The sequence below is a fragment of the Ranitomeya variabilis genome, chromosome 6 (assembly GCF_051348905.1).
Source record: "Ranitomeya variabilis isolate aRanVar5 chromosome 6, aRanVar5.hap1, whole genome shotgun sequence".
Lineage (NCBI taxonomy): Eukaryota > Metazoa > Chordata > Amphibia > Anura > Dendrobatidae > Ranitomeya > Ranitomeya variabilis.
This window is the reverse complement of record NC_135237.1, coordinates 353,102,656-353,127,404: the sequence shown is the minus strand read 5'-3', so window position 1 is coordinate 353,127,404 and position 24,749 is coordinate 353,102,656. Positions and strand designations below refer to the sequence as shown.

The window sequence follows — 24,749 nt, the reverse complement described above, 5'->3', positions numbered from 1 at the left end:
CCCTGGTTACCAGTGTAAATGTAAAAAAAAACAAACACTACATACTTACATTCCGGTGTCTGTCGTGTTCCCCGGCGTCCGCTTCCCTGCACTGTGTAAGCGCCGGCCCTAAAGCAGAGCGGTGACGTCACCGCTGTGTTCTGCTTTACGGCCGGCCAGTGCTGACACAGTGCAGAGAATTCAGCTAGAAGAGTATGACCCATGTATTAAAACGTAACTTTTACTGTCATAATTAAAATGGAACAAACAAATAATAAACACAGGTGCTCGCGCCGATAACAGTGCAGATTAAAAAACTGGTTGTATCTCACCAATCGTAGACTAGGGTACCCACGTAGATGAATAAGGGTCCCAGGGAGGGTCCAGCAACAAAATGGAGCAATATGTAAGGGGATGGGGAACTCTTGCCTACTCCCCTGTCGTGCCCCAGCATTAACTCCTGTCCTAACAAGGACAGGCCCAGATGAGCCCTACACTGGACACCCCCCACCAAATATGTTGATGTAAAACGCCTCCCAACGCGTTTCTTCTCCAGTCACAGAGATTCATCAGGGGAGTTCCATAAGTCCATGAGCCAAATTTTGCTCAAATATAAAGCATTGAGGATGTCAGCAGTGGCTGTGTGTCCTCTGGTAACAGAAAGGTTTCTGTGTGGCCGTCTGCCACAACCGGTGAGTAAACCAGATTTAGCATCTGCTGCCTATTTATAAAGATAGTGGGCGGTATCTCACCAGGAGATTAGAATAAGCATAAACACCCCCCCATGTATCATACCCCAATCAGTCATTATGCCTCGCTGCGCTCCACGTTCCTGGAACGCACGCCGGCTCCTATAGATGACTGACATCCGGCCGCCGCTTGTACTGGGCGCGCCGGATAACCTGAAGTACCGGCGCCATCTTGGACGACCGACTTCTGGTACACCGATAATGATATACATTCTAGAAAAAGGCCGCACATACCCCAATCAGTGTGCCTCACTGCGCTCCACATTCCCGGAACGCACAGCGACTAAGTATATACAACTGGTATCCGGCCGCCGCTTGTACCAGGCGCGCCGGAAAACCGGAAGTGCCGGCGCCATCTGCGCCATCTTGGACGACCAACTTCCGGTGCGCCGATACTAATATGCGTTCCAGAGATAGGGCGCACATTGTGACATGGAGATATGCGCACCATTGTACCCATATAGCCAGCGACAAATAACTATAGATATGCGTTCCAACCTGCACGACAATAGCGGCATGCGCCCACAGAAACGCACGCCACCGCGACCCCCGTTATAAGGCCACCATATGCCGCAACTATCACACCCATTCACACTCCCAGTGGCTGGAAGTATCCAAGCCACATAGTATACAGGTCCTTCTCAAAAAATTAGCATATAGTGTTAAATTTCATTATTTACCATAATGTAATGATTACAATTAAACTTTCATATACTATAGATTCATTATCCACCAACTGAAATTTGTCAGGTCTTTTATTGTTTTAATACTGATGATTTTGGCATACAACTCCTGATAACCCAAAAAACCTGTCTCAATAAATTAGCATATTTCACCCGACCAATCAAATAAAAGTGTTTTTTAATACCAAACAAAAAAACCATCAAATAATAATGTTCAGTTATGCACTCAATACTTGGTCGGGAATCCTTTGGCAGAAATGACTGCTTCAATGCGGCGTGGCATGGAGGCAATCAGCCTGTGACACTGCTGAGATGTTATGGAGGCCCAGGATGCTTCAATAGCGGCCTTAAGCTCATCCAGAGTGTTGGGTCTTGCGTCTCTCAACTTTCTCTTCACAATATCCCACAGATTCTCTATGGGGTTCAGGTCAGGAGAGTTGGCAGGCCAATTGAGCACAGTAATACCATGGTCAGTAAACCATTTACCAGTGGTTTTGGCACTGTGAGCAGGTGCCAGGTCGTGCTGAAAAATGAAATCTTCATCTCCATAAAGCATTTCAGCCGATGGAAGCATGAAGTGCTCCAAAATCTCCTGATAGCTAGCTGCATTGACCCTGCCCTTGATGAAACACAGTGGACCAACACCAGCAGCTGACATGGCACCCCACACCATCACTGACTGTGGGTACTTGACACTGGACTTCAGGCATTTTGGCATTTCCTTCTCCCCAGTCTTCCTCCAGACTCTGGCACCTTGAATTCCGAATGACATGCAAAATTTGCTTTCATCAGAAAAAAGTACTTGGGACCACTTAGCAACAGTCCAGTGCTGCTTCTCTGTAGCCCAGGTCAGGCGCTTCTGCCGCTGTTTATGGTTCAAAAGTGGCTTTACCTGGGGAATGCGGCACCTGTAGCCCATTTCCTGCACACGCCTGTGCACGGTGGCTCTGGATGTTTCCACACCAGACTCAGTCCACTGCTTCCTCAGGTTCCGGTCACCTCTTCTCGTTGTACAGCGTTTTCTGCCACATTGTTTTCTTCCAACAGACTTACCATTGAGGTGCCTTGATACAGCACTCTGGGAACAGCCTATTTGTTGAGAAATTTCTTTCTGGGTCTTACCCTCTTGCTTGAGGGTGTCAATGATGGCCTTCTTGACATCTGTCAGGTCGCTAGTCTTACCCATGATGGGGGTTTTGAGTAATGAACCAGGCAGGGAGTTTTTAAAAGCCTCAGGTATCTTTTGCATGTGTTTAGAGTTAATTAGTTGATTCAGAAGATTAGGGTAATAGGTCATTTAGAGAACCTTTTCTTGATATGCTAATTTATTGAGACAGGTTTTTTGGGTTATCAGGAGTTGTATGCCAAAATCATCAGTATTAAAACAATAAAAGACCTGACAAATTTCAGTTGGTGGATAATGAATCTATAGTATATGAAAGTTTAATTGTAATCATTACATTATGGTAAATAATGAAATTTAACACTATATGCTAATTTTTTGAGAAGGACCTGTATATGTGCAACAAATATACATATCATGTAAAAGGGATGATGGGTGGAGGAGAGAAAAGGAGAAGGGGAGAAACAGGGGGGAAGGGGTCAGCAGATACATGGTAAACACAATAGCTTTGACGTCTCCGCCATGCTCCATGTTTACATGTCTGGCAATGGGGGTATCCCTCTGATTGCGAATATCCCCCAAATGTTCTCCTACCCGTCTCCTCAGTTCCCGGGTGGTTTTGCCAATATATGAGATACCACAGATACACACAGCCCGGTACACCACCCCTTTGGACTTACAATTGATAAACTGCTTGATGGTATATGTTTTCTGTGTGCGGGTGTTATGAAATTCCTTGGCCACCTGTATTGATTCACATGCGACACAGCCACTACATCTGTAGCAGCCATGGGGCCTCTTGGGTAGCCAGGTGGATTGGACAGGTGTGGTTAGGTGACTGTGCATGTAAACATGGAGCATGGCGGAGACGTCAAAGCTATTGCCTTTATGGGGATTGACAAGGTGTCCGTACCACCCAGGGGAGGCGATTTTTATAAAATCTTGCTACAAAGAGAGGCAAGATGGATATTCCTGTTAGACACCTGTCACCCGCATGGGCTTAATGAACAGCTCAATTTTAGCTGTTTTCTGTAGTGCTTGTGGGTATCTCTTAGCCCTCCCCGTTGTACTGTCCTCCTTCTGATTATTGGGTCTCCTCCTAGCACACCCCGTGTTTTTGCTTATGATACCCTCTATATTTCTGTGTGTATCCACCACTATTGATTGGATATATACTAGTGTCTGGACCGGTCCCTCAGAACGGCCGTTTTAAACAAAACACAGGCAATTCTGCGGTGCAGGGTCACTATCCTGCTCTATGGTTTCCCTTTTTAGAAGTAGTCTGGTACCGATGGGTTATAAACTCTGCTAAATACATCGGGTTATCTTCCAGTAACTAGGGATGCGTATGTTTATTTTGGACAAACCTAATTATTAATTTTGCTGCTGCCAATTTTAGCTTGTTTGGCTTTTTTTCTTTATGGGCAGGTGTTTACCATGTATCTGCTGACCCCTCCCCCCCTGTTTCTCCCCTTCTCCTTTTCTCTCCTCCACCCATCATCCCTTTTACATGATATGTATATTTGTTGCACATATATACTATGTGGCTTGGATACTTCCAGCCACTGGGAGTGTGAATGGGTGTGATAGTTGCGGCATATGGTGGCCTTATAACGGGGGTCGCGGTGGCGTGCGTTTCTGTGGGCGCATGCCGCTATTGTCGTGCAGGTTGGAACGCATATCTATAGTTATGTGTCGCTGGCTATATGGGTACAATGGTGCGCATGTCTCCATGTCACAATGTGCGCCCTATCTCTGGAACGCATATTAGTATCGGCGCACCGGAAGTGGGTCGTCCAAGATGGCGCCGGCACTTCCGGTTTTCCGGCGCGCCTGGTACAAGCGGCGGCCGGATACCAGTTGTATATACTTAGTCGCTGTGCGTTCCAGGAATGTGGAGCGCAGTGAGGCACACTGATTGGGGTATGTGCGGCCTTTTTCTAGAATGTATATCATTATCGGTGTACCGGAAGTCGGTCGTCCAAGATGGCGCCGGTACTTCCGGTTATCCGGCGCGCCCAGTACAAGCGGCAGCCGGATGTCAGTCATCTATAGGAGCCGGCGTGCGTTCCAGGAACGTGGAGCGCAGCGAGGCATAATGACTGATTGGGGTATGATACATGGGGGGGTGTTTATGCTTATTCTAATCTCCTGGTGAGATACCGCCCACTATCTTTATAAATAGGCAGCAGATGCTAAATCTGGTTTACTCACCGGTTGTGGCAGACGGCCACACAGAAACCTTTCTGTTACCAGAGGACACACAGCCACTGCTGACATCCTCAATGCTTTATATTTGAGCAAAATTTGGCTCATGGACTTATGGAACTCCCCTGATGAATCTCTGTGACTGGAGAAGAAATGCGTTGGGAGGCGTTTTACATCAACATATTTGGTGGGGGGTGTCCAGTGTAGGGCTCATCTGGGCCTGTCCTTGTTAGGACAGGAGTTAATGCTGGGGCACGACAGGGGAGTAGGCAAGAGTTCCCCATCCCCTTACATATTGCTCCATTTTGTTGCTGGACCCTCCCTGGGACCCTTATTCATCTACGTGGGTACCCTAGTCTACGATTGGTGAGATACAACCAGTTTTTTAATCTGCACTGTTATCGGCGCGAGCACCTGTGTTTATTATTTGTTTGTTCCATTTTAATTATGACAGTAAAAGTTACGTTTTAATACATGGGTCATACTCTTCTAGCTGAATTCTCTGCACTGTGTCAGCACTGGCCGGCCGTAAAGCAGAGCACAGCGGTGACGTCACCGCTCTGCTTTAGGGCCGGCGCTTACACAGTGCAGGGAAGCGGACGCCGGGGAACATGACAGACACCGGAATGTAAGTATGTAGTGTTTGGTTTTTTTTACATTTACACTGGTAACCAGGGTAAACATCGGGTTACTAAGCACGGCCCTGCGCTTGGTAACCCGATGTTTACCCTGGTTACCCGGGGTCTTCGGCATCGTTGGTCGCTGGAGAGCTGTCTGTGTGACAGCTCTCCAGCGACCACACAACGACGAAACAGCGACGCTGCAGCGATCGACATCGTTGTCTATATCGCTGCAGCGTTGCTTAATGTGACGGTACCTTTACAGAAGATGACCCTTTTAATCCCTTCACCCCCAGGCCATTTTCTGTTTTCTCCTCCCCCACTTCCAAGAGCCATAACTAGAGCTGAGCAGACCCCTGGATGTTTGGGTACCGCGGATTTGGCTGAACAGTTGAAGGGAAAAAAAAAAAGGTACCACAACAATACCCAAACCCCATTCACTTGAATGGGGGGCTGAACATGCAGCGTTTGCCATGCTGATGTGCATGGAAGCGTGGCAAACACTGCCTCTGATTGGCGGTAAAATCATTACTGCCAGTCAGACACCCATGGTTCCCACACTGTCAAACGACAGCATAAGCCTGTCGCAGGACCTGTCTGATGGCACCGCGAGCAGGAGAACTTTCTCATACACGCGGTGCCATCAGATAGGTAATAGGAGTTCACAGAGAGACACTGAGAACACAGTGCTCAGTGTGTCTGCTGGATGACAGGCTGCATGGTCGCATCATGCAACCATGCAGCCTGCCATCTAGATGTAGCAAAGCTAGACCCGCTGACAAATGGATTAGCAGCATCTCTGCAAAAAGGTGATGAATATTGTTGTTTGCTTTTTTATTAACTCTTTTGCAGATGACAAGGGCATTGGGGGAATTGGCAAGGTCGTAAGTATGGTTTAGTTAAGAATATTAAAGGACTTTTTTCTGGGTGTCTGTTTTCTTACAATGTGACTATGGGGTTAGTAATGGGGGCATCTTAGAGATGCCTCTCCATTTCTAACCTCGGGGCTTGATGTCACCCGACAATACAAAGGTGACATCAACCCCCCCCCAACTATCACCCCACTCACCACCTCTACAGGGCAAGTGGAAAGAGTTAGGCTAAGTGCCAGAACTGATGCATCTTAGAGAGGTAACTTGTCTCTGGGCAGCTGAGAGCTGATGTTTTTAGCCTGGAGGCAGGGGGGCACAGTATCCGTGGCCCCTTCCTTGGCTATTTAATATCACCCCGTAGCTGTGTGCATAACCCTTGCTGGTTATTAATTATAGGAGAAGCCTACGCCATTTTTATTTTTAGGGTCCCCCATTTTAATAGCTAGTAAAGGCTAAAAATACAGTTGTGATCGGACCCCAGCTAATAAATAATAAACTTTTATTAAATACCTGTACAGTAAGCTGCACACACTGTAATAATTGTATTTGTCACAGACATCTGTATATTTACCTATTCTATCTATATTTACTGTATGTAATCCATCTCTTCTATCCCGTCGGCTCCTGCAGTGATTTTACAGTACACGGCAGATGAGCGTGGGGTGGAAGGCACAGCGAGCCGTCAACAGAGGTCCCAGAGTCCCTGGGAGCTGAAGTGGAGGAGCTCAGCAACCAACTCCTGTGGATGGAGTTAACCACTGTGTCCAGATCGAAAGCGGCCTTGAAGGTGAAGCTGGCAGCCCCTGATTCCAGCGGAGGAAACGACCGATATCGGGATACAGCAGCAAGCAGGTACTGTCACCGACCCTGCCCAGGTAGCCGAGGAACTCCTAGTGGGCCCATTAGCTGCACTGCCATGCTGCAAACCTGGCCCGGTCTGTACCCTTCGGGACTGGGACCAGTCCTCGGGTATAGAGGGCTGTCTGGGGGTTCAGCTTCAACCCACCAATCCACCGAGGAAAGTATATGCCGAGAGAACGGTATACCGCTGGGTAAACCCTGGAACAGACTTAATCGGGTTCCCGGGGTGCAGAACAAAAAGGTGAGAAAGTGGAAGTCCTTAGCTAGGGGAATACCATCATCAGATAGCCCTTAAATGGGAGGCAGAGGATAAAGAATGCCAGGCCCAGCGTAAGGCATTTGATGGAAGGGATCTGCAAGCCAAAGCTCAGACCCGTAGAGACAGACACGCAAACCAGGGTTTGCTGTGGCAGGGCACTGTGGTTGCTTTCAGACTAAAAGGAGGCTGGGGTTCATAAAGGAGCCAGACCTGTTGTCAGAAGTGTTCGGCAATAGAAGGGATATGGAATCTCACCTTCTGGAAGGACACCAGGATAGGGACTTGTATCCAGGGAACAGTGTAACCTACACCCGGCATTTTGGCGACAAGGGATGGTACGCTTTGAATGTCAGGAAGTGCAAAGACCCTGCTCCTGATTCAGACAGAGGTTACTAGGCCTAAGACACCAGCAGCGCCAATTCCTTCTAGTGCCAAAGTGGTCACAGCTGCCACTTCAACTGCAGCACCAACCCCTAAAGCCTACAGTAAAACAACAGTCTGCACACTGACTACTACCAAGACTGCGGTGGCTACAGCACCAGTTGCGGTACGTACCCAGGCCACACAGACCCCAATAGCAGGACATGATTTGACCGTGCATGATTTCGTAGGCCATGACCTTTTGTGTTACCAGGAGTAACACTAGCCCATGAACTTCCCAGGCCAGGAAATAGCCAGCACCAGGTATAGCCCTGGAAACAGCAAAAGTAAGCAAGAGGAAGTATGTGACTGTAAATAGTTAAATTAACCTGGTAGGTTGTGTTCAGGATACGCAAGTTAAAAGGACAATAGGGTCATGAACGGTGAATTGCCTGAAAACTTTCATGGCAAATAGTTGGCACCTATTAAGGTGCCCCTTATTGGTTTTACCACACACTGGCAGCGTCAGTAGAACCCTGTTTGAAAGGTGATGCAGACCCCCCCCCAAAAAAAAAAAAAAAAAAAAAAAAAAAAAGTTTAAAAAGTTTGGCGTGGCCAAAGAAAAGTCTAAATGTTTAGGCCTTGCAGCCCGACCAAACCTACATTGGGGTTTGGAACGGGTCCCCCATACTACTGTTGTTGGTGAGAAGAACATCCCTTTACAGGATCTCACAACTTGTTGAGCCACTTGAATGCGGTTTACACCTTTACATGTTTGCACTACCTCAGTTCTGGAATATATTGACTTTGTTGCACTTTACTAGGGAAAAGTGTTAATATTTCATGTTGCTAGAGAGAAGTTAACCTGTAAAGGGAATTGTATTTTATATTTCAGACAGTTTAATATATGAACAAGTAATATTTTGTGTCGCAGAGAGTTCTATTTTTGGTAAAGCTATTTTTCACCTAGTATTATAGTTATTTACAACCTTCAAGAAAGTAACCTCCCATAAAGGGAAGAAAAGTTTATATTACCTGTTACAGTTAAAATGCGCATCTCAAAATTTTGTATGTCTTAATCCGTTTATTTTCCCAGTCCGGGAGTAATGGATTTAACGCAGGGAGGGGGGATGTGACACCCCAGGAGTCCGGTTGTCAGTCGTATTGCCTCCCTCACAGGGAGGGTGATGCCATGCCTGGAAGCAAGAGCATCTAATAGGTGTGGATTTTCTGGGCGGCTGCGTGCTGCTATTTTTAGGCTGGATGGGGGCAACATATGTAAGGAGAAGACCCGAACCAGGCAGATCTTTTCCGTGAAGGGTCCGGAACCAACGAGACTGTAACTCAGGTTATACAGGGAAGAAGGGAGCACGGGCAAGCTAATAGGGCTGTGTGACTCCCCAGGAGTCTGGTTGTCACAGTGGTATTGCCTTCCTCACGGAGAGGGTGATGCCATGCTTGAAAGTGAGAAGGATCCCTTTAACAGGTAACACATGCAACAATTTTCTGACTCCAGGCCCAAAGGGGGAGCGCTAAACCTGGTTTCAGGGTAGCTTTCCTACATATTATTCTGGCTGGAGGAGGAGTTAGGGGAGAAGGAGCACAGGAGACACGAGTGGAGCTGCAACTGGACTCCCTCCAGGATCAAGTGCAAGAAACCGGAGGCCGGAATTCCAAAGTAGAAACCGGCAGGCAGGAGATTCCAAGTCTCCTGGCCACCATTACACCCGAAGGCACAGCAGCAGATAGAGCCATAGAGCCCAGAGTCACCACGAGAAGGGACACCTGTAAAAAGGCTTGAGTTGCTTGCCATGCAGGTAATGTCCACCTAAAAGGACAGTGTGAGTGCGGACCTTGTACGAAGCCCCAGGCAGCAAAGGACTAAGAACACAGCACAGTAAGGAAGGCTTCCAACCCAACCTGGCTAGGGGGATTCCGAATCGCTTCCAGGCTGCACAGATTCTAAAGATCACCTGTAATCTGTACCTGAACTGCATCAGTAAAAGGTAAAGAGACTGCAGCCTTGTGTCCTCCAATTCTTTCCTGCACTTCACCATCTATCATCATTTCTAACTACATCAGGAGCCCTGGGGACTAAGCTCTACCTGTGCTAAGCTGCAATACCATCATCTCCAGTGCGCCCCTTTAAGCAGCGTCAGCCATCCCTGGCTGAGCACCACAGGTGGAGTCACGAACATTCTTTAGACTTTATTCCCATTTTCATTAACCCCCTTTTACTGGATGCCCAGGGCCACTGACACCGTGACCACCCCGGTACCTAGTACTCCACGGGCCTAGCAGGTGCTCCAGCTGCAGCGCGAGAGACCAGGAAGATTTGGAGGGAAGGCAGAGCGCGGTTGGAGAAAAAGGGGTGGAGCTTGGTTAACGGTCAAGAAGGACAGTAGAGAGGAGGTTGCGCCGACATGACGGGGACAAAAAGCTCGCTGGACTAAGGTGGCTCCCGTTACATCGAGGTGCCAAACTGACAGATAGAGACTACCGACATCGTGTACCATGAAGAAAAGATCCCTGAGACAGGACGTAAGCACCCACACGCTTAGATGGGGGAAATTAGATATCTGCTTTGAGATTTCTTCCGCAACAGAGGAGACAGGTGACACAAGATCTCGGTATGCGGAAGGAAAGAGAAATTGCGTGATACCCGGCTCAGCACGTCCCTATTAGTGATGAGCGAGTGTACTCGTTACTCGAGATTTCCTGAGCACGCTCAGGTGACCTCCGAGTATTTGTAAGTGCTCGGAGATTTAGTTTTCATCGCCTCAACTGAATTATTTACACCTATTAGCCAGGCTGAGTACATGTGAGGGTTGCCTGGTTGCTAGGGAATCCCCACATGTAATCAAGCAGGCTAAAAGATGTAAATCATTCAGCTGAGGTGATGAAAACTAAATCTCCGAGCACTTACAAATACTCGGGAAATCTCAAGTACCGAGTATATTCGCTCATCACTAGTCCCTATCAATTGCACACCAACCGTTTTCCGGGAAAGCCCCACTACCATCAGGAAGATATACGTCAACGTTAGAGAAATACTACAGATCCCGAAGGATCTGTCAGTTTTGCCTGGCTAGTTACAAATTTTTTTATTTTTTTTTTTAACAGGAGAACCCAACCCACACTTTTTTTTTTTTTTTTAATTATTCATTTTGAGTACAGGCTGATGAATACTCCCATCAGCTGGTGCCTGCTCTCAATGTTATTAGCAGCAAGAGGCTGAAGGGAGTAGCAGTCACATCAGATGACGCTAGTGACCTTTTTACGTCCGATCACAGCTGCGGGCTCCCACTGTCATCTGCCAGCATGGGAATAGCGGCCGTCTGACTGGCAATAGCGATTTTACTACCCATCAGAGGCAGTTTTTTTTTTTTTTTTCCCCCCCCAATATATATCTTGACTGGAAAAGTCTGATCTTACACCGCAATACCAAATGGGTATATTTTTTTTTTTAAATCATTTTATTTTTATGGGAGCAAAAGGAGAATGATTTTATCTTGCGCTTTTATTTTTCTCTTTTTTTTTTTGGGGGGGGGGGTACATTCCCATGATCAGGGTTTGTTCAGGCTTTCATGCAGCTGTATTTACGCATAAATCCTGTACCTCAGCTCACTTGCATTTTTGTCCCTTTGGTATGTCAGCACATCCATTCTAAGAGATAGATGACCAGCCAAGGTAAAGCAGACAGCTGTTGGCTTATATTAGCAGGGCAGGCTGGGAAGGTCCCTAGTCATTGGACTTTCCTGTCTAAAAATAATTGCCCGTAGCCACACCAGAATTAGCACATTGCATTAGATCCAGCATATAGGAGTCACTTATGCTTAAAAGACCTATCCTTTTACCTGATAAAAAGTACCAGTGCCAAGCTAAATTGAAGTCCAAATTCATCTGGAGTACTCTTTGCACCCAATTGATTGAGAGGCATCGTTCAGCTGCCAGGCACTAATGCAAGAAATGTATTACAGTCAGAAACTAAAGTGCATTTATATCTTAATTTTCGCCAATTATGGCATAAAATTATGAATTTGTCAGTTGGCAGGGACTTGTATAAAACAGGAAAAGTTGTCATTTGTGAGCAAATACAAGACAACATTTCAGTTTTAGGTCAGAACTCTGCCGATGGTTTGACCCCTGTGAATGTTTTGAAGCGTTACTTATTTAGTAATGAGTTGCATTTGCAGCCCATGAGAATGCATTCAAGACAAAGAACGCATTCTTACAAAGAGCCAGCATATATACGGTAAATCAGAACATTTTGCTAGCGTATTTACACAGGCCAACTGTAGACTTGTCTAAAAGCAAATAAAATGTTGCAAGCATGTGATTGTGATATGCAACATGGACCCTTAAATACAGTGTTTATCTTGCACATCTAAACATGGGGTTACATATACTGTTTTTATCTTCCTTTTATGCTTAGGCTAAAGATGCTATGAAATTAGTGAAGTTTTACCCTGGAATCTCACACTTACCCATTTGGCATACAATGCAGCGCTTAATATAATTCTATTACCCACTGTATAAAAGGGTCATACTGTAATTGTGTGCAGGCAGCCTGAAGCTTCCATTTGCACAAGCATGCATATTCCATAAATGTTCATTTAAGTACAGGAGAGAGCAGTGAAGGTAATGTACATAAACCTTAGATGATATTTGGTAAAGCTGCAATGTCTGTGACAAAGAAAAGCTTTTAAGAATTAAAAAAAAAAAAAAAAAAGGGAAAGCCCTGAAGCCAAAATACTGTGCTATCCATAGACAATGCTGGCTGCTCCACGGTTCATTCATTAAACATCAGCCATTAAAAGGCTGCACAGACATTGGAACATTGCGCTACGTAGAATAGAAAAACCAGAGAATGTCATGAAGCTACAATTCATCACGCTCTGAAAAGGCCGTCTGATATTCACATGTAGAATTACCAAGACCCCAACCAGCAGTACAGCAAGTACAAATGAGACAAAACCAAAGAGCAGATTACAGGGGCAGTGTCATTGCTGGCCGACAGTAGGAATAGAATGTTCTCAGTACAGTATATGGACACGCGCCAAAATGAAATTGCATCTTGTAACCTCGGTGATAATGAAACATTAGCACATTACAGGAGCAGCACAGTGACCATGATAGATGCCACTTATCTTCTCTCCAAGATTTTGTTTACCTTCAGTCTCCACAAATAGCAAGTCCTTCACAGGTAGCGCCATATGCACTCATCATTAACCTACTAGATACACAGTTATTGCCATAAATCATACACAGGGGTATATTGTTGTGTATGCCAGAACTGATCAAATACCATGAGCCATACTGGCAGCAGTCATTTTCTACTGCTGTTCCACCTTATTCCCTGAACTATATAACTTATTATGGTGGCAAGTCCTAACCCGACTGCGGGACTTCATCCCTGAACTAACAGCTTAATCGGAACATATGACACCATTATTTTGGGATAGGAGACCAATAGGATGACTGGGAATCAGGGCTAACACACTCACTAGATGGTTGAGTAACCAGGAAAAAGCAGTCCAATTTGCAGGCATCATGTTACAGAGCCGGGGAAGGGTTTGATATATAGTTTGTATCAGAAAAGATGCAGTATAACCAATGTCTTAATAATCTGCTCTTTCTGGGATCTTTGGTCCAACCCATGAGTGACTGACAGCTCTATCTGTATATACATTTAAAATAAGCTTTCAAAGCACTAACATGCCCGTCAACAGGACCAAAGATCCCAGAATTTGCATAGAATGTGTAGTACCAACCTATAGACCAGAACTAGTCATTTCTACATCTTTGCTTGTTTGCATTAGTATCAACGTACCTATATGTGTATCAACGTACCTATATGTGCATTAAGAAATAAAATTACAATGCCATAAGATATTTTTATTGTATTTTTATACAAGTGAAATTAATAGGTCTTAACTGTTATAAAGTAACAATGAATAAATAATATGCTTGAAGATTCTTGTCTACAATTACGTAACACTGGCTAGTTTTCTGAATACTTAAAAAGAAATCCAGTGACATTTAGACAAATGTCCATAAAAATTATGCCGTCTTTTCTTCCCTTGTATGAAATTGTTCAAGTATAAAAAACCCAATACAGTGTAAAATATTCATGTCCAAGTTGAGAATAAAAATTGCCAAGTATTGCAGTTTAACAAGTCTTCATATAAAGCAGCATTTTTTCTTGTAGTAAAGAAAAGGGAAAGGAGGAAAAAAAAATATCCTACATACAAATGAAATGTATAATATACTGCTTCAAGAGGTCTTATTTAAAGAAAGGGAGGCAAAAGAAAAGGGCAAAAGTCTACAGCTGTCATGTAAAATCCTAAAGTGTTAAAGTAGGGATCGTATTACACAGTGCACATTCAGAATTAAATAAATCCAAGTCAACATTTCAGTTGACTAGATTAATATTTACTACATCTAAACTTACTTAAATAATTTATACCATGAGATGAATATATAATGTCTCGGACGCATCTAAAGTTCCCTTCTTTAGAGCGCACCATAGTAAAACTTCCCAAAATAAATAAATAGTTTTCTTTCAATAAACATTACAGTTAAGGCACAGTACAAGTAGGTGGAATTAACCCTTAAAGAACTGTAGAATAAAGTTGTACAAACTTACTGATAAATACTTTTTTACTTAAATACTTTCAGTGGTCCCTCACCATCCATAAGGGGCCCTGTATTTTCTTTGCATATATTAAAAAAAAAAAAAAAAAAAGTCCTTAAAGGGTTAACCTTTGCAAGTATCTTCCTGTTTTCATTCACAAGCTATGAAAAAGGTGTAATAAAATAGAAGACTGTGGTAGTAAGGGGGGGGGGGGGGGGGGGAAGGGGGGCTGATCCCATTTCAGAATCAGAATAGCTGACACCAGCAGTTAAGAGTTTCCCAAAAGCGAAACAGGATGGGGAGAGGGATTAGAATGTGACAAGCTCATCAAATAAGCACAAGTGATGTGTTCTCTCCAGAACGGTCTGTGTTATTGATTGTCTGTACAGCTGTTGCACCCGTTAATTCCACATCACTAGCCCCATAGTTCCACTGATATAGAGGGCAGTTGAGATAATAGCTTTGGTGCCTATCCATCATGCAACCAGTAGGCCATGTGCCTCTAGCACATTGATGCCAACCGCATGTCTCTCACCAATGCAATAGGTCAGTGTGAATACATTACAGCTTGTGCTTTCCACATTTTACAGGCTACATATTGCTGTTTGATATTTCCCTGGTTTAAATGCATTGTCAAAAGAAGAAAAAAAAAAAGTTCTCAAATTAGTAAAAGGCAGTTTCTATCTATTATGTAAAAATAAATTCTGTAGTTTATGGATTGTTACTTTGATCAAAAAAAAAAAAAAAAAAAAGTATATGCTAAACCAAGAGGAGTTTCTGAATATGCCTGAAACACCTTCCTTCTCCTAATGCAACTTGGATGCTTACTACAAAGGAGTCAGAATATTTTTCTGTCCAAAAGCAGTTTTGTTTCTCCTTAAAGCCATTTAGTCTAATTTAATATGGTCTTATCTATAGAAACTGGAAGGCAGAAAACAAGAAAAATAGATAATGATTGAGATCTTCAAAAGTCTAAGTGCTATTGCAAGCGGTCAGCCTGCAATTGTTGTGGTTGGTACTGCCCAAAAGCGGCAGCTGCTGCTGCAGCAGTTCCTGGGGCTGCAGCAGTGAGTGGCTGCTGGACTGCATAGCCATAACCTGCAGTGGTGACGTATCCTGTACCAGCCGGTGAAGCAGCGTATGGGTATTCAGAGGCGGCAGCAGCGGCGGCGGCTGCAGCAGCAGAGTACTGAGCGTAGGCAGCTCCAGTGTAGTCGATATATGGACTTGTAGAGGCGGCAGCAGTAGCAGCTGTTGGTTGCACGTGTGGGATTACAACTCCTGGTTGCACAAAGGCATGAGGGTAGACATAATGTGCAGGAATCCTATTGGAGTAAAACAAAAAAAAGCAAAATTAACTTTGAGTAGAGAAAGAGCACTGAAGACCAAAACCTTGTAATTTTACCTATGTGTCCATCAGTTATCACATTTCACAATTTAGTGGTTATTATGTGCATAGGGTTGCCACAATAGCAATAACATTATAATACAAGCAAAAACTATATATGGGAAGTGGGAACATGGTTTAAAAAAAAATTATTTTTTTCCCCCCAGAAGTTTCACTACTTAAACCTGATATTTCAATAGTGATCAAAATGATTGAGGAAAAGCCCACAATGGTTATTTGCACATCATAAAGATTTGCTTTTTATGATGCTTTTCATATATCTACTAACATCTATTTTAAAGATACATATATTATCGTGGCAACCCTACAAATACTCTGCAGACTCAGCACACATTAATCTCTGCAACCTTAGTCACCCTTTCAAATATCTTTTAAAAACATATGCAGGCGACAAAAGAACTGAAGTGGTGGAATACACAGCAGAGTCACACATTCAAGACAGTGCAGAAAACTTGTCCAATGTGTAGTGTGGAAGCTTTTCAGATGCTATGTCACACTCCATAGCATGACATCTCAAATGTGTGGATCACACTGTTACAAGGATTTAAAGGCAAATTGGTGTAAATACCCGTCAACTATACTTCCAGTTTCGAGTCAGCTGGTTTACTTCTCAGCCAGACAAATAAGAAAAAGTAATTGTGATTTAAAGAAACCTAGGGTTAGACAAAAACACCCATGTAGTTCAATGCATCGATAACTGGTAATATCTTCCTTTATGACAATTCAAACAAAATACATGGAGCTCAAAAGTCGTCCCATTCTGTGCCAATTGTGTTTTTACCCCAAGGAGGTGCCCACCAGATTCTTGTTAAACCTGGAGCTTATGAATCAGTTTCTTTGTCCAAGTGATTCTATATATGAAATAAGACCTGTCACTCATGAGTGAGGCAGGGAGAGGCCAACAGGGACCATCTCTTGGACAAGTCACCCAAGTTGAATGGACCCTGGAGGGCTTTTAAACATACCACAGCATTTCAAAGATCAATAGCAGTAATCTTGCAATTTTCGCTCTAGCCACTGGGGCTTTTAGACCAACTTCCTGTTTCAGGAAACACATGCACACACCACCTACAGTGAACACACTGACCACATCTTTTGTATTAAAACACAGTCTGCAAATGTCATTGTGAAAGGTAAGAGCAGAGTCAACTATTATGAATGGTGGATCCGGTGTCATCAACTGTGTAGAGAGGTGTTAGGCTGTGTTCACATGTTCAATGTCTCGTTGTTTGAACTCCTCCCCACCCAGATCTGATACAAAATGGAGCACACAAAAAAAAAAAAAAAGGTTTTTTTTTTTTTAACATACCTAGCTTTAATAAAAGAAACTGGATTGGCTTAACAGACCTGTTGGTTGCCATTATAAATCCGTTTGTAACAGATCCAGAGACCTCTAGCATGCTACGCAAGCGCAGCACTGAAAAAAGGCTCCATTAACAGATGACCATTTTTAATCCAGTTTTTTTTACTGAACAAAAGATGTGCAAACTACAAAAGGAAGTAGGGAAAGAAATAAGTACTGGACATGTGAACATGGCCAAAGACAGGTCAGTCTAACGTGAAGATTGCAAGATTACCAATTTTGTTTTTAAAGGACAACAAACAAAATGCAATAAAACAGGTCATCCAGAAGGCTTCCCCGTCATGGTTCTACGCAGGTGCAATTCTCTCTGCCCTTCGAGGGCAGAGCAAAGTACCGTTCTGTGCATACATGGGGAAAGGCCAAAGAGCTCCGATGCATGAGCATTACAGTACTTCGCTCTGACCTCGGTAGGGCAGAGAAAAGTGCACCTGTGCAGCAGTGTGAAGGGAGGACACTGGTCGACATAGGAGTCATCCACACGAGGTAGATAAGGAAGACGGCATCACATGAAAAGAGGTGCCATATCAAGACCAGTGATGCCCATTGTACCGGCCCGCGCCATAGGACAATATAATAAGAGTCATCTTTTATGCCTTAAAGGGAAAATTGGAGGAGTCATCAATACATCATTTTACAATGCTGTCACATGGGACTAAAAAGTGGTTGCCGTTGGTTATAATGGGAAAATCCTGGCAACAGGTTCCCTTTAAAATAAATAAATAAATAAATAAATAAATAAAAACCACACCATTTGGTATTACCACTTTGGTAAAAGACTGATCTAATCAAAATCTAAAATTAACTCGATCAGTGAATGCTGTAAAGAAGAAGAAGGAAAAAAAAAAAAAAAAAACAAGCCCCCACACAGCACCATCTGTGGGAGGGGAGAAAAGAATGTTTCCCTCTGAAACTGCAGCATTTCAGAGTCAATCATTTCTGAGAGTACAGCCAGTGTATGATACATGTGCCAGATGCCATAATCCCATCAAGGCCTAGCATAATGAATTTTTAAAAAAACATTTTGATATTACTGAATATTAGAATGTAAAGACAAACTGCCTAAAAAAAAAAATAAAAAAAATATTACTGTATATAAGTATCGAAAATGGTAAGATTTTGACGTCACTGCAGGCTAATGAGAACATATGACCAATATGAAGCCATATCTGCCTTTAAGTATACTAATGCTTTAAACACTCAGATAGGTGATGTGAATGTACACCAGAGAATGCAGTCAACTCACTGACTTCTAAATCAAAGACCCGTCACCAGGTCAAAAGTGGGCAGTTTTTGCCCATGTTATTACTGCTGTTTGTTTTTTGTTTTGCTTTTAAACCTGCAACATGGTCACAGAAATGTGTGCCAATAGACTGGGGGAAAATGGCCACAAAAACTAGCACAAAGAAGGGGGGTGTTGCACACAGGGCAATTATACAGGGCAGCCCAACATGCGCAATGCCCCCTTGATAACCCTGGAACCATAAAGGTGATTAAAAAAAAAAATGTATCCCTAAAACTGACCATTTTTTTTTCCTGGTGACAACCTCCAAGTAATATTTACTAACTTATCAAATAAAACCGTTGTAATGATTTCCAGGCACTGGAAAAAAAACACAACATTAAATTGGATGGCCAATTACGGTCGTTTATTTGGTCATCCACAGGAGCCAGCTTCTAGTCAATACCTGATATTGATCAGGAATGTGTGGAAAGGAGGATGCAGTAATTGGTAGTGGATTGTGCATGGGATCCAGTTACTCAGGATCAGCAGGTGTTATCACACTAGTAGCGTCATTTGCCATCAACATTGCAAAAAGCTAAAGTGTCAAGCACTTTCTAGCAAAATGAAATAAGTGTAGTAGTCCAGGTTGCAGTGCCTGCTTTGCTCTAATGTATAAGTGGTCACTATAAGAATATAGGGGGGAATTACAACTACAGTCTACACTTCCAAATACGAGGCTCGTCGCACATTTTGATCAGTTTAATTTAGCAGTAATGCAATTCAAAGCGCATTCAGTGTCCACAACTTTGTGCGCTCAGAGCAGCTGTGTTTGCTATAGAGCATGTGATGTTAATGAAGCCTTTTCTATGCATGTTTATTATATTCAATAATAAAAACCCATCAATACCACCAATGCTAGACGCCTCTTACCCTGCTGATGATCTGTGTTAATATTACAATTTGTCTGGGATTTCCTGCTTGTAAATATTAACTTAACGAGGCAGATCTGTGAGAACTGCGTGCAGATACTGCAAGTTAAGCTGGCAAACAAAACTAGTGCTGCCATGCCCCATACAGTAATGTACCCGGGGCGCAGAATTGTTCCAAGTTTAACTCTGTCATTCCATTAGCATTATTCTCAGTAAAGGCCAATCACAGCGTTATCCTTACACCATGCACTTTAGGGATGTCCTACATACTCCAACCTCCTGTTGCACTCTTCCCGACTGACAGCAGAAGCTGCTGTAGGGCTATTTTTGAACTGACACATGAGATGGGGCCAGCAGTGTAAATGTCTTTATATGGCCAAAGTGAACATTGACCCATTGTGAAGGTCAAGCATGTAATCTAGATACAAAAAAAATAAGGAGCGCAGCAATGGTGTTTGAATCAAAACGTCTGGTCTGCAAATAAAAAAAACCTTGTTATTCAAGAACAAAATGGGCAGCTATATATGTTTGCCATGTAATAAGTTACATAAAAATGCATCAGATATTTTGCCTAGGTGGAGGTAAACGCAGCTTTCAACAAAAATAGACTAAAGATCAAAGCTAAAAAACAAAAACCCATAAACGACGACTCAAGTAGTAATTGTGTCACGAGAATCTATTGTTTTGATAGTCAATTTTTTTTTTTTCTTCTCAGAAAATTACCTTCCTGGATGTAAGGCACTGGGTGACTAATTATAACACAATATAGGTTCAGGAGGAACATTGTGTGAAACGTAGAGTATCAAACATTGGGTTAAAGTTGCAGTCCTATACCAACGTTTGTTAGATTATTATATAATTTGATAGAATGCTTACTTTGTTGCAAACATCCTTTTGGCAACAAAACCAACCAACAAGTTTCAAACCCAAAATTAGGACTGCAAGTTTAAAGCGTATCAAACCAATAGAGGAAAAAAAAAAATCCATGCTAATAAAAGTGCCATGTAAACTGGGTATGGCATCTCAATTGAAGACATCAGTTTGTTGCTCAAGTAACGGAATGGTTTGGATCCATTGTAAGACCTTACAGCCATGGCAAAAAAGAAAAAAAAAAAAAATTGAATATATAAAAAATATATATGTATAGAAGGAAATGAAATTAGAAAGCCCAAAGGAACACATGGTTAATCAGAGAACAAAACGAAAAAGGAAACGTGTGGAACATGCAAGCTGAAAATGTAAACGTAAAAGTCACAGCAAAAAAAAAATAAATATCAAATCACCACAATATATGGTTAAAAAGGAGCAACAAGCTGCAACTTTGAAGAAAGAGCCAAGATGGGCCCTCTGCTCCCCGTAGCAAAGTCAACACTCCTCAACAAAATAAACACAAGTCAAGGCTCCCTCCCAACCCCAAACAACTCAGTTTTCACTAGGATTTATTAAAAAAAAAAATAAATGAAATAAAGAAACAGTAAAAATAATAAAAAAAACAAAAAAAACACACAGTTTAGCTGTGAAAAACCACTTCATGGCTGTAATGGAAAAGGCACACAAATCTAGGAGCTAATATACACTAAAAAAATAAAATAAAACCAACCAACATACATGCATCTTTAATCACCATTTAGCTTGTTTTCTGAGTCTACTGGTAACATAGATTAATTCCAAATAGAACTATTCCATCTCTTATCACCAAATCCTTGCCATCAGTTATCTTAACTGTAAACGACCCCTGTCAGATTAGAAAGAGATAGATCACATTGAGCAACACTGGAAATTATTGCTGTACAGAAGGGTCCGACAGCTGTGCCTCCTCTGGATAAGTGAAAATAATCTACCTTGAAATATATTGGGCCTTGGAAATTGGAAATGTGTTGGGAGGAAAGAGGAAATATTATGGTTAACAAACATTAACAGTTAGAGAACAGCTCTCATCTTGGTGTAGCCTGTAGGGATGAAGGAAAGTGCTGGGATAAGGTTATCAGAGCATGCTCGGGTGCGAACCAAGCAACTTTGGCGCGATCGAATAATATGCTCGAGTCGCCGTGGACTAGAGCATAATATTCGATCACGCTGAAGCCACTTTGTTAGCAAAGATCGGATAAGACCTTATCCAAGCACGTTCGCTCATCACTAGTAACCGGCCAATAATCAGCAATGGGAGAGAGCTGAAGGATATGGATAGGAGCTGGGCTTCAGACTGAACTATGGCGCCATGAAAGCTAGCTATGTACATAGATGTACAATATGCCAAGCGACTGAATCAAACTATAGTTTTTCCATTGACGTCACATTTCATTAGACATGCTAAACTTACCCAAAAGGCCTTTGTATAAGTGCAGGGTGAATTTGCTGGACCCCAAATGCAAAACCTAGGGAAAGTTAAAAAAAAAACATTTACAATCTACATTAGCAATTTCTTGCATCCGTATTGTATATTGCAAACTAAATCATACTTGGCTGCATTATCCGGGGCTTGGCTCCCAGGTATGCCAGGTTCACATTGGCTTTTCTCCCATCAATAATAGGATTGGGGTCTTTACAGGCTCTTTCGGCTGCAGCCCTGTCAGCCATTGTCACCTGGAACAAAGAAATCAGGAATATATTAATAAACAAGTACCTGACATGGCGCTTCTAAGATGGTCCCAAAATTGGCATACAGCACATGGATGGCCTAGAACCCTGGCTAATGGCATAGAATGTCACAAGCACCAACTGTCATCTGCGGAATGAGAAACTGTCTACACGGAACACAGAGTATCTGAGACTTGGCCTAAAGATCAGTGAAGGATTAGAGAGACAAAATATAGATTTTTATGGCAATATTACAAGCTTACCCTATATACACTATTGATTTATCAAAAAGGCGGCTATACTTTTCGGTGACTTTAGTATCTACCAAACACAGGCGCGCGCACACACACACACACACACACACACACACACACACACAGAACCAGCCACGTAGGTCACATCCCAATCACTCGCTGGACTGAAGCAAAACCAGCAGAATCATTAGCAATGTCCTGTCCGTGGCCACACCGGGGCGCGGGGGTCACGTCATATGAAAGTTGGAAAATAGAAAAAGTAATAATAATGGGGCTCATCTCCTTATAACAGGGAGCACACTAGCAGCAGCAGCGCCACGCTGACCGGGGACAGGGATGGCCAGCAGCCGGGCACCGACAGCAGGACCACAGCACAGGGGCTGCCCGCCTGGTGCCCACCCGCTGGGCCCCCCTCACCTCAGGCCTCCACCTGCCCCACCACCGGGTACTTACAAAGCCGTAGCCTCTGGACTTGCCGGTCTGCCGGTCCGTGATCACCACCGCCTCCTCGATGTCTCCGAACACCTCGAAGTACTTCCTGAGGCTGGAGTCCGTGGTGTGGTAGGGCAGCCCCCCGACGAAGATCTTGGTGTAGGTGGTGTCTTTCTGGGTAGTGTGCATCTTGTGGGATGCCGCCTTCCTGCGCCCTCGTCCGCACACACCTGGCTCTCAGGAGACGCAGAGACTCATGCACGGCAGACAGGTGACCGGTAACTCCCGCGGCCGCTGCTGAGCCAAGCGCCGGCGGCAGGGCGTGCTGCTGTGAGGTAGGTGCCCGGAGGGTGTCCCGCACGCCTCTGTCCCTGGGTCGCCTCTGTCCCTGGGTCGCCTCTGTCCCTGGGTCGCCTCTGCCCCTGGGTCGCCTATGCCCCTGGGTCGCCTATGCCCCTGGGTCGCCTCTGCCCCTGGGTCGCCTCTGTCCCTGGGTCGCCTCTGCCCCTGGGTCGCCTCTGCCCCTGGGTCGCCTCTGCCCCTGGGTCGCCTCTGCCCCTGGGTCGCCTCTGCCCCTGCCCCTGGTCTCCGCAGCTCCAGCCCCGCTCTTACACACGGACTAACCCGCTCCCTGTTTGCTTTGCATTATGAGCAACCGGCCGGGCTCCAAGCTCCTCCCCTGGAGTGGGCGGTGACAGCCTGTCCTGCCGCTGCCTATTGGTCGCCTGTGCACCTGCTGCGTGTGTCCCGGGCGGCAGCTGCCCACAACAGCTGGATGAGTGCGCCCTGCACCCGCTCTTTGTCTCCGGGGAGGGAGCGCGTGTGCGACCCCAGCAGCGCCGCTCACCCCTGGGGCACACACAGTAATGCCCGGGTGCACACAGCCGTGCCTTCATTATGCTCACGTACTTGTGCAGTGGCCCCCCGGGGAGTAAGTGGCATGTTACTGGCCCCGATATAAAACTACCTCACCCACGTGACCTGCCGCTAGGGGGCGCCTCCCCGCAGGTTACATCTGTAGCCTTGTGTACACACTAGTCACGCTGCCACACCTGCATCACTGAGCCGTCACATGGTGGTGGCCCCCGGGGTGTGTGCGGGGGGGTTCGGTGAAGAGCCGAGAAGAAAGCATCATAGTGCACTAGTCCACGTACTTTGGAGGTGGAAATATCCCCCTTAACCCTCAGGCCCATGTGGTGGCACCAATGTCCGCCCCAGATGGTGCTTATAACCGTAGTATACAGGGCCGACTCTAGGTTCTCGTGGGCATCGGGCGAAAGAGTCTCAGTGGGCCCATTTAGCACATACCACAATTCATGATGCACAGATACGGCACAGAAATATAGGTATAGTACATTGCCAAAGATTTCACTTACTTCTTACATTACATGAGTGATGTCTATTGTAAATTGTACAATAGGTCAGAAACCGGACAGTATAGTCCTCCATATAGTATTATGGGCACCACATAGTGCTCTATACAGAATAATGAGCCCCATATATTGCTCCATACAGTATTATGGGCACCACATAGTGCTCTATACAGAATAATGAGCCCCATATATTGCTCCATACAGTATTATGGGCACCACATAGTGCTCTATACAGAATAATGAGCCCCATATAGTGCTCCATGCAGTATTATGGGCACCACATAGTGCTCTATACAGAATAATGAGCCCCGTATAGTGCTCAATGCAGTATTATGGGCACCACATAGTGCTCTATACAGAATAATGAGCCCCATATATTGCTCCATACAGTATTATGGGCACCACATAGTGCTCTATACAGAATAATGAGCCCCATATAGTGCTCCATGCAGTATTATGGGCACCACATAGTGCTCAATACAGAATAATGAGCCCCATATAGTGCTCCATGCAGTATTATGGGCACCACATAGTGCTCAATACAGAATAATGAGCCCCATATATTGCTCCATACAGTATTATGGGCACCACATCGTGCTCTATACAGAATAATAAGCCCCATATATTGCTCCATGCAGTATTATGGGCACCACATAGTGCTCTATACAGAATAATGAGCCCCATATAGTGCTCCATGCAGTATTATGGGCACCACATAGTGCTCAATACAGAATAATGAGCCCCATATATTGCTCCATACAGTATTATGGGCACCACATAGTGCTCTATACAGAATAATAAGCCCCATATATTGCTCCATGCAGTATTATGGGCACCACA

At 44.3% G+C, this 24,749-nt stretch overlaps 1 protein-coding gene across 4 annotated transcripts; it reads right to left on the bottom strand.

The window, feature by feature from the left end:
- Positions 1–13,594: 13,594 nt before the first annotated feature.
- RBM24 (RNA binding motif protein 24) lies at positions 13,595–23,282 on the bottom strand. 4 transcript variants are annotated; one of them, XR_013216957.1, is made up of 6 exons: positions 22,558–23,282; positions 21,733–21,856; positions 21,594–21,648; positions 20,882–21,008; positions 16,328–16,412; positions 15,551–15,676 (listed from the first exon to the last, which is right to left on the bottom strand). XR_013216957.1 is itself a non-coding variant. In XM_077269937.1 (4 exons), the coding sequence occupies exons 1-4, from the start codon at positions 22,723–22,725 to the stop codon at positions 15,331–15,333; spliced, it is 693 nt and encodes a 230-aa protein (XP_077126052.1). In that variant the 5' UTR covers positions 22,726–23,279; the 3' UTR covers positions 13,595–15,330. The 4 variants fall into 4 exon arrangements, 1 of the variants encoding a protein (XP_077126052.1); XR_013216958.1 differs by having other exon boundaries at positions 20,898–21,008; XR_013216956.1 differs by lacking the exon at positions 16,328–16,412 and having other exon boundaries at positions 15,541–15,676; positions 20,898–21,008.
- Between the last annotated feature and the right edge of the window lie 1,467 nt (positions 23,283–24,749).

Bases quoted from the DNA above. Each gene is read 5' to 3' on its own strand.
- RBM24 (XM_077269937.1), bottom strand. From the start codon at position 22,725: ATGCACACTACCCAGAAAGACACCACCTACACCAAGATCTTCGTCGGG. The intron at 21,857-22,557 runs GTAAGTACCCGG...TCTTTGTTCCAG, and splicing joins AGTCCAGAGGCTACGGCTTT to GTGACAATGGCTGACAGGGC. The intron at 21,649-21,732 runs GTATGATTTAGT...AACTTTCCCTAG, and splicing joins GCCCCGGATAATGCAGCCAA to GTTTTGCATTTGGGGTCCAG.